The sequence below is a fragment of the Ambystoma mexicanum genome, chromosome 3p (assembly GCF_040938575.1).
Source record: "Ambystoma mexicanum isolate Mex_15411 chromosome 3p, UKY_AmexF1_1, whole genome shotgun sequence".
Lineage (NCBI taxonomy): Eukaryota > Metazoa > Chordata > Amphibia > Caudata > Ambystomatidae > Ambystoma > Ambystoma mexicanum.
The window spans coordinates 826,803,550-826,816,983 of NC_090925.1; the positions used below are offsets into that span (position 1 = coordinate 826,803,550).

General features: G+C 46.4%; 1 protein-coding gene across 2 annotated transcripts in view; it reads right to left on the reverse strand.

The window, feature by feature from the left end:
• KAT8 (lysine acetyltransferase 8) overlaps positions 1–13,434 on the reverse strand; it is a 1,009,124-nt gene that overhangs the window by 535,141 nt on the left and 460,549 nt on the right. For both annotated transcript variants that reach the window (XM_069651899.1, XM_069651897.1), the window contains exon 6: positions 6,178–6,267. In XM_069651899.1, the coding sequence (XP_069508000.1) occupies positions 6,178–6,267 (90 nt within the window). The remainder of the gene's footprint in view (positions 1–6,177; positions 6,268–13,434) is intronic.

A 13,434-nucleotide genomic window follows, 5' to 3' on the forward strand; every position in this document is an offset into this window, starting at 1 on the left:
GAAATTGTCTGTTTTGTTACCGACTGACCCAGTTTCCTTCCTGTGTAGCCTATAAACAACTGGTTGTCCACTATAAGCCTAGAAAGTCTAGAGATGTAAAAGCTTAAAGCTCTTTTTAGATCCGGTCTGTGTAATCTTTCTTCCTCCTTAGAAGGAGGAGGAAGAGGATAGAATGAGGGTAAAACAATTTTCTGACTTAAATTAAAATCAGATATTACTTTTGGTAAAAATAATGGTTTAACCCTCAATACAACCCTGTCCTTATGGAACACAGTATAGGGTGGCCCAGAAGACAGTGCCTGCAATTCACTCACTCTTCTTGCCAATGTTAGAGCAACTTAAAAGTTAGTTTTCCATGTTAGTAATCTTAATGGACACGTGTGCATAGGCTCAAAAGGGGCACACATTAAGAATTTTAGGACTAAATTTAGATCGCAAATCGGTACTTGAAATGGGTGAGGAGGAAACATTAGTGAGACCTTTTAAGAACTGTGTTATCAAAAGGAATTTTGAAGTAGGAGCATTCTTCCGATGAGCGCTTGAAAATGGAAAGCGCTGCAAGGTAACCTTTTATTGTTCCGATATTCAGACCTCTATGTGCTAGGGTCAGAAGGAAAGATAGTACTTCCGGAATAGAACATAGAAAAGGATCGACATTTTTTTCCCTGCACCAGTTGCAAAACTTTTTCCAACGGTATAGAGACTTTGTTGCTGGCCTTCTTGCCAAAAGCAACACCTCCATAACATTATCTGGAAGGTTCCAATCCCTGTATCTCAGCCTTTCAGATACCAAGCATGAAGGTTGAGTGTTCTGACCTCTGGGTGGAGAACCTGACCTTCCTTTTGAGAGAGAAGGTTCTCTCTCTGAGGAAGACGTACTGGAGGACAGATGGACATGTCTAGAAGGTCCGGATACCACGTTCTCCTGACCCCAATCCGGGAAATTAGGATCATGCGGTTCCTGAAGCGTCTCAGCCTCCCGATGACCTGAGGAATGACGGGAATCGGAGGGAACACGTACAATAGTGGGAAATTCCAATCCACCACGAACGCGTCCCCCAGGGCTCCTCTTGGGGGAAATTCCCTTGAGCAATATCGTTCGCATTTTCGGTTGGTGCTGGTTGCGAATAGGTCTACCTGAGGGGTTCCCCAAAGGGCGAAGATCTCTTGAATGACTTCCTGAGCCAGTTCCCATTCGTGGGACACCGTGCTCTGCCTACTCAGCGCATCTGCCGTCATTCTCGTCCCCGGCTAGATGAATTGCTGTTAAAGAGATTCCCTCCTGAATCGCCCAATACCAGAGCTGCATTGCCTCTCTGCACAGGGGTAGTGACCCCACACCTCCTCTTTTGTTTAGGTAGTGCATGTCCACTGTGTTGTCCGTCATTATCAGGACATTCTTTCCCCTAACAAATGGCAGAAAGGCCTTCAGCGCTAGTCTGATTGCCCTCAGCTCTAAAAGGTTGATATGTAGTTTGGACTCCGATCGAGACCAACGACTGTTGATTGTCAAATCGTTGGCATGAGCTCCCCACCCCAGGAGTGAGGCGTCCGTCACTACTGTGATCTCCGGCCATGGTTGCCAAAAAGGTTCTCCTTTTAGGAAGTTCTCTCTACAGGTCCACCATAGAAGGTCTTGTCTGACCTTGTTCAGAATCTGAAGAAGATCCGTCATTTGACCCGAGAACTGGGATCACTGAGTCGTTAGGGCCCATTGAAGGGATCTCATCCTCAAGCGTGCCTCTGGCACCATAAAGATTCAGGATGCCATGAGGCCGAGCAACCTTCAAAAGTCGTAAGCCTGGAGATTTTGGGCATTTTGAAATTTGGAAACCATCTGAAGAATGTCTTGAGCCCTCGTCTTGGGAGGCGAGCTCTTTCCCAAGGATGTGTCTAGTACAGCTTTTATGTACTGAAGCTGTTGGGAAGGTGTCATTTGAGACTTCTTGAAATTGAGGGAGAAGCCCCGTTTGTGGAGGAAGTGGGAGGTGACTTTCAGATGATCCAGTGCTTGCTCGGCAGAGCGCGCTCTGATCAACCAATCGTCCAGGTAGGGGTAGACATGAACCCCCCTGTCTCCTGAGGTGCGCTGCCACCACTACCATTAACTTGAAGACCCTCGGGGCGGAGGTCAACCCGAATGGCAGGACTCGAAACCGATAGTGTGAATCGCAAACTACGAACCTCATGTATTTTCTGTGTTTTAGATGAATCGGCACATGAAAATAAGCATCCTGGAGGTCCAATGACACAAACCAGTCCTGGAGTTGAAGGGCCTGAAGGACCTGTGAAAGGGTAACCATCCTGAATTTGTCTTTCCTGAGGAACTTCTTCAAGTTTCTCAAGTCCAAGATGGGTCTCAGTCCTCTGTCCTTTTTGGGGGATCAAAAAATACAGGGAGTACCATCCCTTGTTCCTCTCCGCTGCAGGTACTGGTTCTATAGCACCTTTCTCCAGCAGGGTTAGAACTTCCTGCTGTAGAAGCGGGTTTGAAAACTTCAACGGGTGTCTCCCTGGTCGATTACTTTGAGGTTGCTTTAGAAAAGGAAGGCAGTCGCCTTGGGCTATTATTTCTAGAGCCCAAACATCTGAAGTAATGGCTCGTCATTCTTGCAGATGCTGCGACAGCCTGCCTCCTACAGGTGTTTTGTGGTGCAAGTCCTCAAAGTGGTTATGTGGCAGATGTTGCAGCCGCTGATGGCAAAGAGGCTGGAGCTGGCTTAGCACGTTTCCTCGTCCACCACGAGTGGCCTTTCTTTGGGCCCTTTGACTGACCATTCCTCTCTTCTTTCCATATGAGGTGTAATAACGATAGGATTGTCCCCTCCATGATTGCCTTTGCGCACGAAAAGGCAGAGGTTGCCTAATAGCAGCTCCTAAAGATTTGGCCGCTGCTTTTGAGGTCTGCAACCTCTCAAGGCTCTAGTCAGCCTTGTTGCCAAAAAGGTGAGACCCGTCAAAAGGCATGTTCAGAAGGCGGCTCTGTACGTCCGGTGCAAAACCCGACTTCCGTAAACACGCAAACCTGCGCATTACCGTGCTAGTGCCCATGGACCTGCTTACACTTTTCGCAGTGTCCAATCCAGATTGAAGGGATTCCTGCATGGCCTCCTTTCCATCTCCAACGATGGCTAGGAAACCTTCCCTTTCTTCCCCTTCTGGTATTTGCTCTGCCGCCATTGCGATGCACTCCCACAGAGTGTACGAAAATTTTGCCAAGGCACATGTGGAGTTGGCAGATTTTAATGCCATGCTCCCGGCTGAAAATACCTTCCGTGCCATCCACACGCTTATCGTCCCTGTCTGGAGGGCTAGACAGGTACGCAAGTTTGTTGGAAGCTGTGGCTGCCTGTATGACCAGACTCTAGGGAGTTGGATGTTTTGACAGATAGCCGGGGTCGCTACTGGCTGGGCGGTATTTTGATGCGAGGGTCTTATTTACCAGAGGAATAGAATCCAGAGTTTCCCAATTCTTGGCCACCCTGTTTTGTAAGGCTACATGAAAAGGTAGTACTGGGTCTTCAGTGGGACCATGGTCCAATATGTCTGTTAAATCGTCTTGGACGAAGTGGGCTGGTGGCCTAGCCCATCCCAAGTAATCTACCACCTTGTTCATTAACTGACGGTAAGATGGACTGGCATGCTCTCCTGGATCTGGTCTACCAAAGTCATTCTCAGGAGAAGTGTCAATGCTACTTGCATTATGTAAAGACTCCACCAAATCCCTCATTCTGCTTTCCTCTGAGATCAAGCATTCTGGGACATTTAGGGTGCCATATTCCAATCCAAAAGGTACATTTTCCTCCTCGGATCTCTCCTGTTCCTCAAAAATTGAGGTCAAGGATTTGAAAAACTCCTTCCTAGGCAGAGGCTTGAAAACCTTCTCTGGGAGAGGAGGAGGAAGAGGTGTAGTACCAGGCTCTGAAGAAATTACATGTTTTGTAACTTTCTCCTTCTCTTTTTCTGGCTGCCCTGGCTTGGTTGGAGCCTTTGGCGCTGAGGGTTTCTGTGTCGACGTCGATAAAGGCGTTGACGGCGTCAACGACATAGTGGTCGTCGACAGGGTCTGCTTTGAGGGTGTCGAGGCAGTCTTTGACGATTTTCCCTTTGAGGTGTGACAGGTCTCAGACGGCGCCAGTGACCTCGAGCTGTTGACTCGACTCGAGTGTTTATCGCTCGGCGTCCTGGAAGGTTACCTATCCTTCCTTTTGCGATCACCCGGGCTCGAGGGCGCGCGAGTGTCGGAGCGATGACGCTCCCGGCCAGCTTCCGAAGAAGGCGCGGACCGAGGCTTTGCTTTCTCAAACACCTCCATCATTTTGACCCTGAATGCTTCCCACTCTTCGGAAGACGAATGTTTCGTGGGGCATTTCATTTTTTTCGGAGACTCGTCTGACGAGGTGGAGGGAGACCTGAGGCATTGTTTCTTCGATTTTTTTACGAAGACGAGCGATGAGAATCGCTTCGGGATCTAGATCGAGGCCTTTCTCGTCTAGGAGATTTCTCCTCATGGGGTCTCGACTCGACGCTAGAGGCTTTCAATCCTTCAGACCTACCTGTAGCTTTCCTCTCCTTTCTCGCAAGGCCTTCCCCGTCATCGCCTGACACTTCGAACAGGCCCCATGTCGTGGCCTTCTCCGAGGCACCACAAACACTCGCGGTGAGGGTCCGTGATCGACATTTTTGAGTCGCACAACTTGCATTTCTAAAACCCGATCTCGGGGTCGTGGTCGGTGTCGATGACGAGGACATATATTTCTTCTTGTTTATATATATATTCTTCACAGAACTCGAGGCGCTCCGAATGTCCGAAGCAACGTAACTGCAGAAAAACGGAACTGAGGCCAACGGGCACGCTACTTATACACCTGATGACGTCACCCTCGATGGAGCCCTTCGAGGGACCATCGACTCGATGACATTGACGCACGGCACCCTGTGCCGAAAAAATTTCCGAAGAGCAGCAAAGCTGGATGGAATACATCTAAGATGAGGAATACGTTGGAGAACACAATCCACTCGAAATGCATATTGTGTAATACATTTCAAATTATTACACCAGGTGTAGTACACTCCGGCTCAACTGAATAGATACTGTCCCGAGGGTTCTTAGCGATTGCATCGAATGCAAACGTTTTGAATACCAATGTTTTGGAAAAAAATGCATCGAAAAAATGCTTTTTAAAAAAAAAACTTTTATGGGGGCCCCCCCCTCAAACCCCATTTGTTTACTCCTCAAAACCCATTATAGTATAAAAAAACCTTTACCTACAAAAAAAAAAATAGATGCATTTTTTTTCGATCCCGAGACCTGCGTCATGCCCATGATGTCCAGTAGACTCAGACTTATATGGTATGGGAGTGTGTACATATACAAACTTTCTGGGAGCAGGTCTGCGAGGTGATGGGTAAAATTGTTACTGACTGCCCCTCCCCCCCAGCCCCCTCACCCTCCACCCTAGCTCTCCTAAGGCCAGTCCCATAGCTTGGTTTGATGGGACTACTAGAAATTATAGGAAATTGTTGGGGATGGCCTCTGTAGTGGCGAGAACACTTGTGGCTAAGGCCTGGAAAAAGCGGTGAGCTCCAACAATACAAGAATGCCTAACTGGTCTGAACTTTTATGAAAGGCGCGAAACAGCATACTATTAGCCAGCAGGAGAAGGCCCTTGGCCTATTAGGCTCCCCTGCGGTCATACATGAAGAGACATTGCGGTCTCTTCATGTATGCAGATGATTAAGACGAGCAATACTGGGAGGCTACTGGCCAGACTGGCCTCCAGTAGGGGTATGGCGGGGTGCGGGGGCATATTATATGGTGGGAGGTAGTTGAGAGGGGGGGTGGATTGTAATGTGCCTTATTTATATCCTAGGTGAACGCCTCCCATGCTGGAGTCTGGTAGGGGTGCTGGCTAAATCACCACATGTTGGACTATACAACTTCCTTATTCGCACCGGGCTCAGTTGGGGGTATGGGCTGAGTCGGGGGGATGGTTGGGGGACCTGTATGACCCGATAAACAAATTTGGAAAGCATCTCATGGCTCAAAGAGGGAATGCTCTTCATGCAGGTTTCCATGTGGTAACTGATCCTACATTTACTTTTCTTACAAGCCTTTGTGTGCTCTCTCTAACTGCCAATCCACTGTCTCAATAATTTGCACCCCTTAATACTTACTTTATGGTCCCTGCCATCCACTTCATATACAGAGATGTTACTTTTACGGTAGATTTCTTTCCCTGGTGGCTGTCTCCACTGGCAAAGTCCCTGGTGAAAGAAAGAAATTCACTTAAGTTAAAGAAATACTGCGTCTTTGACAGCTAAGGGAAAAAAAGGGTCAGCCATCTGCCTGGTGGTTGTGTACTGCAACGTTGAACAAAACTCAGTTTACGTATAGCACACTAGAAAAACACACATTATGGTCAGACTTTGGTTAAAAATTGTTGCATTGAATTTAGTAGAAAATGTGGTTTCAAGCTATAAACCAGCCAACACGCACACAAACAGTGATCCCGATTATCAGAGTGGAGCTCTCAAATTACTTTGTAAGTAGCAATTGAGATTCAAAACTCCAAATAAAATATTCTTTGATACAGAGCTACTTCTATGGTGCGATGGTCAACTTACTCATGCTTAGGACTGCATTGACCCTTTGCTCCGCTATTTACATCATAGAGCGCAGCCTTTTCAACCTAACGCTATATAGTAGTACTGAAATGCATTGATCACCTAACTAGCCTGTTCTTAGACTAACCTATCATGACGTTGGCCATCTCCATCCTGCTCTTTACCTCAATGTTGAGCTGTAGACTAACCTATTGTGTATTACTAGCCTCTCCACCCTATTGCTATATTTCAGACTAGTCTACTGTGTTACTTAGCGTTATTAGCCCTTACACTCTATTGGTGTTTTTTTTTGTTTAACTAGCCTACTGTGTTGCTTAGCTTTATTAGCCCCTACACTCCACTGCTGTTTTTTGAACTAGCCTACTGCATTACTTAGCTTTATTAGCCCTTACATTCTATTGCTGTTTTTGGGACCAGCCTACTCTGTTATCTAGCTTCATTAGTCTCTCCATTTCAGTGCTGCACTCTGGACTAGCCTACTGTGTCGCCATCCACCAACCTACCTTAACCTTGCCTCAGCCATAGTGGCTTTGTACTTTGAATCTGCACACAGTGCTACTCTGCTTTAGTAGTCTGTTCCACCCTAGCGCTGTATTTTGCACCTGCTTACTGTACTACTATGCTCCATCAACTGTTCTACCCTAGTGCTGTATTTTGGACCAGTACTGAGCCTCTTTAAACTATAGTGACTTGACTTAAGCCTCTCTCCACACTCTAGGCCTACCAACTCATGCTTAAACTTAGGCTAATGCATATACGCTATTAGCAGAAAAAATGACCACACAATCTATATTATTCCTCAGCCGCCTCAGCATTATCAACGGTCCGATCACATCTAATCTAACCTCCGAGAAAATTATTCTCCACCTAAATATGGACTCCTACCCATGCCATAACAGACCCATAATTAACCTAGCAATGACAACTACTTTGCCTCCCTCGAGGGACATCCGGCCATCTAAATTCCTAAAACCTTGCATTAACGTGACCTCATGATCCACCAAGTCTCCAGCCACTATTCCTCAAACAATATCACCTTCCCTCTCTTGCTAAAGCTGCCCTTCAGACCTTAAAAACTTAATTACGCCCTACACATGAACCCCATACCACCTTACACCCAAGACTTAACTGCCCTTCAATAAATACTATCACAAGACCGTGCACTACTCTACAAAGAAACCTGAGACTTGCTCCAGATCTCAACGATATCTGAGACCAAAAGTGTATGTTAACAAAATAGGCACTGTAAAAAATTGTTACAGCTAAACCTTAAAAAACTACAAACAAATGTAACATTTCAACACCCTCCCTTAACAACTCCTCTAATACCATTAAAGTAGGGCTCATCAACGCTACGTCTAGCCAAGCGCATGCTTTGGATATACTGGACATCTTGACGGTCCATGACCTCGACATTATTGCTATTACAGAAACATGGCTGAATCCTACATCAGGCCCTGCACTAGCACTAACCTTACCTGACAATTATTCCACCCTACGTGCAGACAGAGATTCTAACTCTGTTAAAGGGGGTGGTGTCGCGATAATCTATAAAACGATGCTAAAATTAAGAATGATTCACATCTACCATCTGCTGAAACACACTAAAATTTTCCACATCCGACACAGCTACCATCACCATGCACTTCATCTACCGTCCTTCCGGCAGTACTACCACATTCGAAAATTACATATCTCACCTACCGTCCAGCAAGACAAAATGTAACTCCCAAATTATAATCCTAGAAGATTTTAACCTAGGCCTCGATGACCCAAAAGAGGCTAAAGCATCTACCATTAAGGATACCATTTCTGAGCTTGGGTTTACACATCGTATAACTAGCCTAATGCACAATAAAGGTCGTACTCTCGACTGGTTAGCGGACCTTTTTAACTGTACCGTTAAGGTACTGGCCAACTCACCATGTGCCTGGACTGACCACCACTTAATTACATTCACCATTGACAAGGCCGCACCTCACACCATTCCTACCAAAGCCCCGGCCTTAATGACAAGGAGCAAACGTAACCTTACCTTACAAAACCTGCTACCTTTACTACGCCCAATAACACATCCCAATACCAATCCTTAAAGCCATCAATACGATAACCCCTCTCAAACTACAGAAATCCAAACCGCGCGCCCATATCAACAAATGGTACACGCCACATTTAAAGACTTTTAGGAAAGAGAAACATACAGCAGAAACCATCTGGAAAAACTCCCCTTCCTTACAAAATAAAGACATCTTAATTGCGGCCTCATTCAACAATAAAACGGCCATTGCATTGTTCAGGCTAAAAAAGATAACTTCAATGACCGTATAGCCAAATCTAACTCGAGCACCAAGGAATTCTTCAATATTCTAAAAGAACTTGAATCTCCTGCCCCTTTACCGGACCCCTGTATTAAGGACATCCAATGGTGTACCAACATACAAAATGTGCTACAAGACAATTACTCTGCTACTTACCAAAATAAATATGAAAAAAAAAACCTCACCAACAATACCATACCTCAGAATCTTCCATCTGCCCCCACTCCTATGTTTCCAATATTCAACTTTAAACCTTTATCTACCAAAGAAGATTTGATTATACTTCAACTTAAACCATCCAATTGTAAGGGTGATGTCTGCCCGGCTACGCTAATCAAAGAAGCTGCAACGGCACTCGCTCCTTTCATCATCACATTCATTAATGCTTCTTTTGACTCTAGTACTGTGCTAACTAACTTGAAGGATGCATGGGTACTCCCATTTCGAAAAAAAAAAAAAAAAAAACTACACTGGACCCCAATAACCCATATAACTACCGCCCGATCACCACTGTCCCCATTCCTGTTGAAAATATTGGATCGAGCAGCTCATCTCAGATTCAGCAATACTTGGAAACAAATTGCTGGGTCTAAGACAGTCAGGCTTTAGACCTAGACATGGGACTGAAACGGCACTCATTGACCTAAAGACCCAAATCCAGACACTAAAAGATAAAGGCAATTCGGCCCTTCTCTTACTACTTGACCTATCCGCAGCATTTGACCTAGTGAACCATGATATTCGATGCAAGCACTTGTCATCTGCTGCACATTTCTCTGACCAAGCTAATTCCTGGATTAAATTGTTCCTCAGTAATAGATCAATGAGGGTCTTTGCACCATCTGCCTGAGCCCTACCCTCGCCAGTCTCCTGTGGAGTCCCACAAGGAACTTGCATGTCCCCGACACTCTACAACGTTTTCACCAAGCCACTATGTGATATACTTGACTATCTGGGTGTTACGTATACAAACTATGCGGATGACACCCAGATACTCATCCCTAACACTGGTGATCACGCGTTAGACATCAAAACACTGAATGATATCTATAGTATCATACAAATATGGATGGCTAAGCATGGTTTATGTCTAAATGACGATAAAACTGACCTACTCTTACTTGGCTCCCCATCCAAATTGAATAAAGTAGAAGCATCCTTTAAAACTTTCCTTATCAATGGTAATATGATCAATGTAGCCAACGATGTGAAAACATTAGGCATCTACATTGACTCTACACTATCGCTCACGAGACAAACCAACGCCTTAGCATCAGCCACAGCATACACATGCAAGCTTATTACAGCTTGCCGACCCTACCTTTCTACAACAAACAGTATATCAGTAGCAAGAGCTCTAGTGTTATCTAAGATAGACTATTGTAATGCATTATACTTAGGAACATCCCAACAGAATATAAATAAAATGCTAGTCAATCAAAATAACTCAGCATGTAACATTCCAAGAAATCAACATATTACTACAGTTAGACAATCTAAAATGGTTGAATATCAAGCAAAGAATTGAACTTCAATCGATGTCACTAACACAAGTGTTTATAAAGGAGACTATGGGTAAAGTAGTCACTACGGTGAGTAACTTTGTTATACTCCTACGTCCCGTCCCCTTTCCTCCATACTTGTGGGAGATTTCAAAGCACTCATCACAGGAATACGGGTGGATGGAAACTCCTTACTGAAAAAGGTTTTTAAGGACTGCCTGACCGAATGGAGCGTTGGCACTGGAGCTCAGGTCCAAGCAGTATTGCCTTGGCAATGGTCTCCCAGAGAACATACTTTTTGAAGGCAACAGCAGCCGCTTTACCATGAACAAGATGGGCATGAATGCCCTTCGGAGGTTGAAGGCACTGAATGGTATAGGCCTCAGATACAGGAGGCAATCCATCAGGAGATAGTAGCTTTTGAAGCACGTTTCCCTTTCGGGTCTCCGAACGTGACAAAGTTGGGAGGAGACCCCGAGTTCAGTTCTGTCCAGCTAGTACTTCAGAGCATGTCTGACAGCTAGATTGAGTAATACCCTCTCGGCATCTGAGGCCGGGTTCGGGAAATACCCTCTCGGCATCTGAGGCCGGGTTCGGGAAAAAGACAGGTAATGATATAGATTGAGTCAAATGAAAATCTGTCACTACTTTAGGAAGGAAAGAAGGTTGAGTACGGAGCACAACCTTATCCTTATGACAGGTAAGGAACGGATGTTCCACGGACAAGGCTCGAAGCTCACTTACACGCCTTGCCGAAATCACTGCAATCAAAATGGCAACCTTCCAAGAAAGGTACTTCAGATCCGTCGTGGTCATAGGCTCAAATGGCTTATGGCATAAGGCGGTCAAAAACAAATTTAAATCCTACTTTGGGTGAGGATTGCACACAGGTGGAAAAACCTGCGAAATGCCTTTTAGGATTCGTCAAAGAAAAGGAACAGGCATCAGTGGATAGATAGGCGGCAATAGCCGACAAGTAAGTCCTACAAGACAGGACATGGATGCCCGAAGAAGCCAGATGAGAAATAAACGAAAGGACAGTGTCAATCGTAGCATATCTAGGGTTTCATTGTTTAGCTAGACACCAGCGACAAAATCGGAGCCACTTGCTCCTATACCGAGACCTCGTAGAAGGCTCCCTGGGCAATGCACATATTGTCTTCAGACAGGTTAAACTGCGCTAGGGATTTGAACTCTGGCACCAGGCCGCCAAGCTGAATGATTGTGGGGGTGGGGTGCCACATCTGCTGATTGCACTGGTGAAGCAGGTTGGGAATCAGCGGCAGTCTGATCGGAGGACAAATCGACAGATGGTGGAAGTTCCGAAACCCAGAATCTGGCTGGCCACCAAGGAGCCATGAACAGGAGAGTGCAATTCGAAGCATTCCTGAGTTTGCAGAGCGATCAGTGAATCAGAGGAAGAGGCGGGAAGGCACATGCCTTCATGTTCGACAGAATCTCAGGAGCATCCCCTAGAGAAGGGGCCCAGAGACCGTTCCTAGATGCATAAAGAGGAAGTTTCCCGTTTGTGACAGTCGCAAAAAGGTCCACTTGTGGAGTGCCCCATTGGCGAAAGATGTTGGAGGACTTTCAAGTTCAGTTCCCACTCGTAGCCGGCCACTGTCTGCCGACTGAGTCACACTGTGTTGCCCCGGAATGTGCACTGCCAGCAGCCAAATGCCATGCTGGATGGCCCATTCCCACATTTGAACTGCAAGGTCCACAGGGGGTGGTGACCTGGTACCACCCTGCTTGTTGATGTAAAACATGGATACCGAGTTGTCCGTGCGGACGCGGACTACACGGTTTGTGATGAATGGCTGTAACGCTTTCAGCGCCAGAAAGACAGCAAAGAGTTCCAAATAATTTACATGAAACTACCTGTCCTGCAGTGTCCAAAGATTAAAAACCTGGAGATGATCCGGAGTTGCTCCCCACCCTAGGAGGGAGGAGTCAGTGGTAATTGTCACTTGTGGGCAGGGCTCCTGAAAAGAGGCCCCCACCATGAGATTGCTGGTCGAGGACCACCATAGAAGGCCCGCCATCATGCAGGAAGGAACTGGGATCATCTTGGAAACTGAGTCCGAAGCCTGAGACCAAGAGCTCCGAAGAGCCAGCTGAGTACGCCTCATTTTGAGACGCTCAAGAGGAAGAGCAAGTACGCACGAAGCCATGACGCCCAGAAGTCTCTGGAACCACCAAGCAGTCATGTGCTCCGACTGGATGAAGAGCTGACATGTGGCGAATAGATCTGCAATCCTGTCCGCCGTAAAAAACACTGTGGAGTTGATCGTGTTCCAACGAAAACCCAGGAAGATCTGGTCTTGGGAGACAGTCATGGAAGATTTCTGCCAGTTCACCGAAAGCCCGAGGTGGAACAAGAGCTGAAGGAAAGACTGGAGATTGTTCAACGCCGTCTGCGGCCAAGGGCTGCGTAAGAGCCAATCGTCCAAATACGGACATACATGAACGCCCTGTAGCCGAAGGTAAGTTGCAATGCCAGACATCTTCATAAAGACGCGCAGCGCCGAGCTGAGACCAAAAGGAAGCACCCAGAACAGGAAATGCAGCACTTTCAGAATGTGCATGTACACTGAGCCACAACATTGAGCCAGTCGTCCTTCCGAATAGAGGACTTTATTTGGCAGGGTGTGATCATCTTGAATTTCTCTTTGGGAAGAAAACGATTGAACTGGGAAAGTTCAAGGATGGTGCGCAGGCCAGCCTGGTTGGGTATGGCCAATGTGAACAGTCGAGAGTAGAAGCCCTCCCCTTGCCCCTCGAGGGGAACAGGTTCTACTGCCCTGAGGTCTAGAAGCTTCTGAACTTCGGCTCTGAGGGTGGATGTCCCGATCTGTTGGAAGGGAGGATTGAAGAGTGGGGTAGAGGGATGGACAAAATCCACTGATTGTCAGTGATGGACTGCCACACCTCTAGATGAGACATGATTCGTCCCCCTACCGGAGTCTCGTGCGACCGACAAAAAA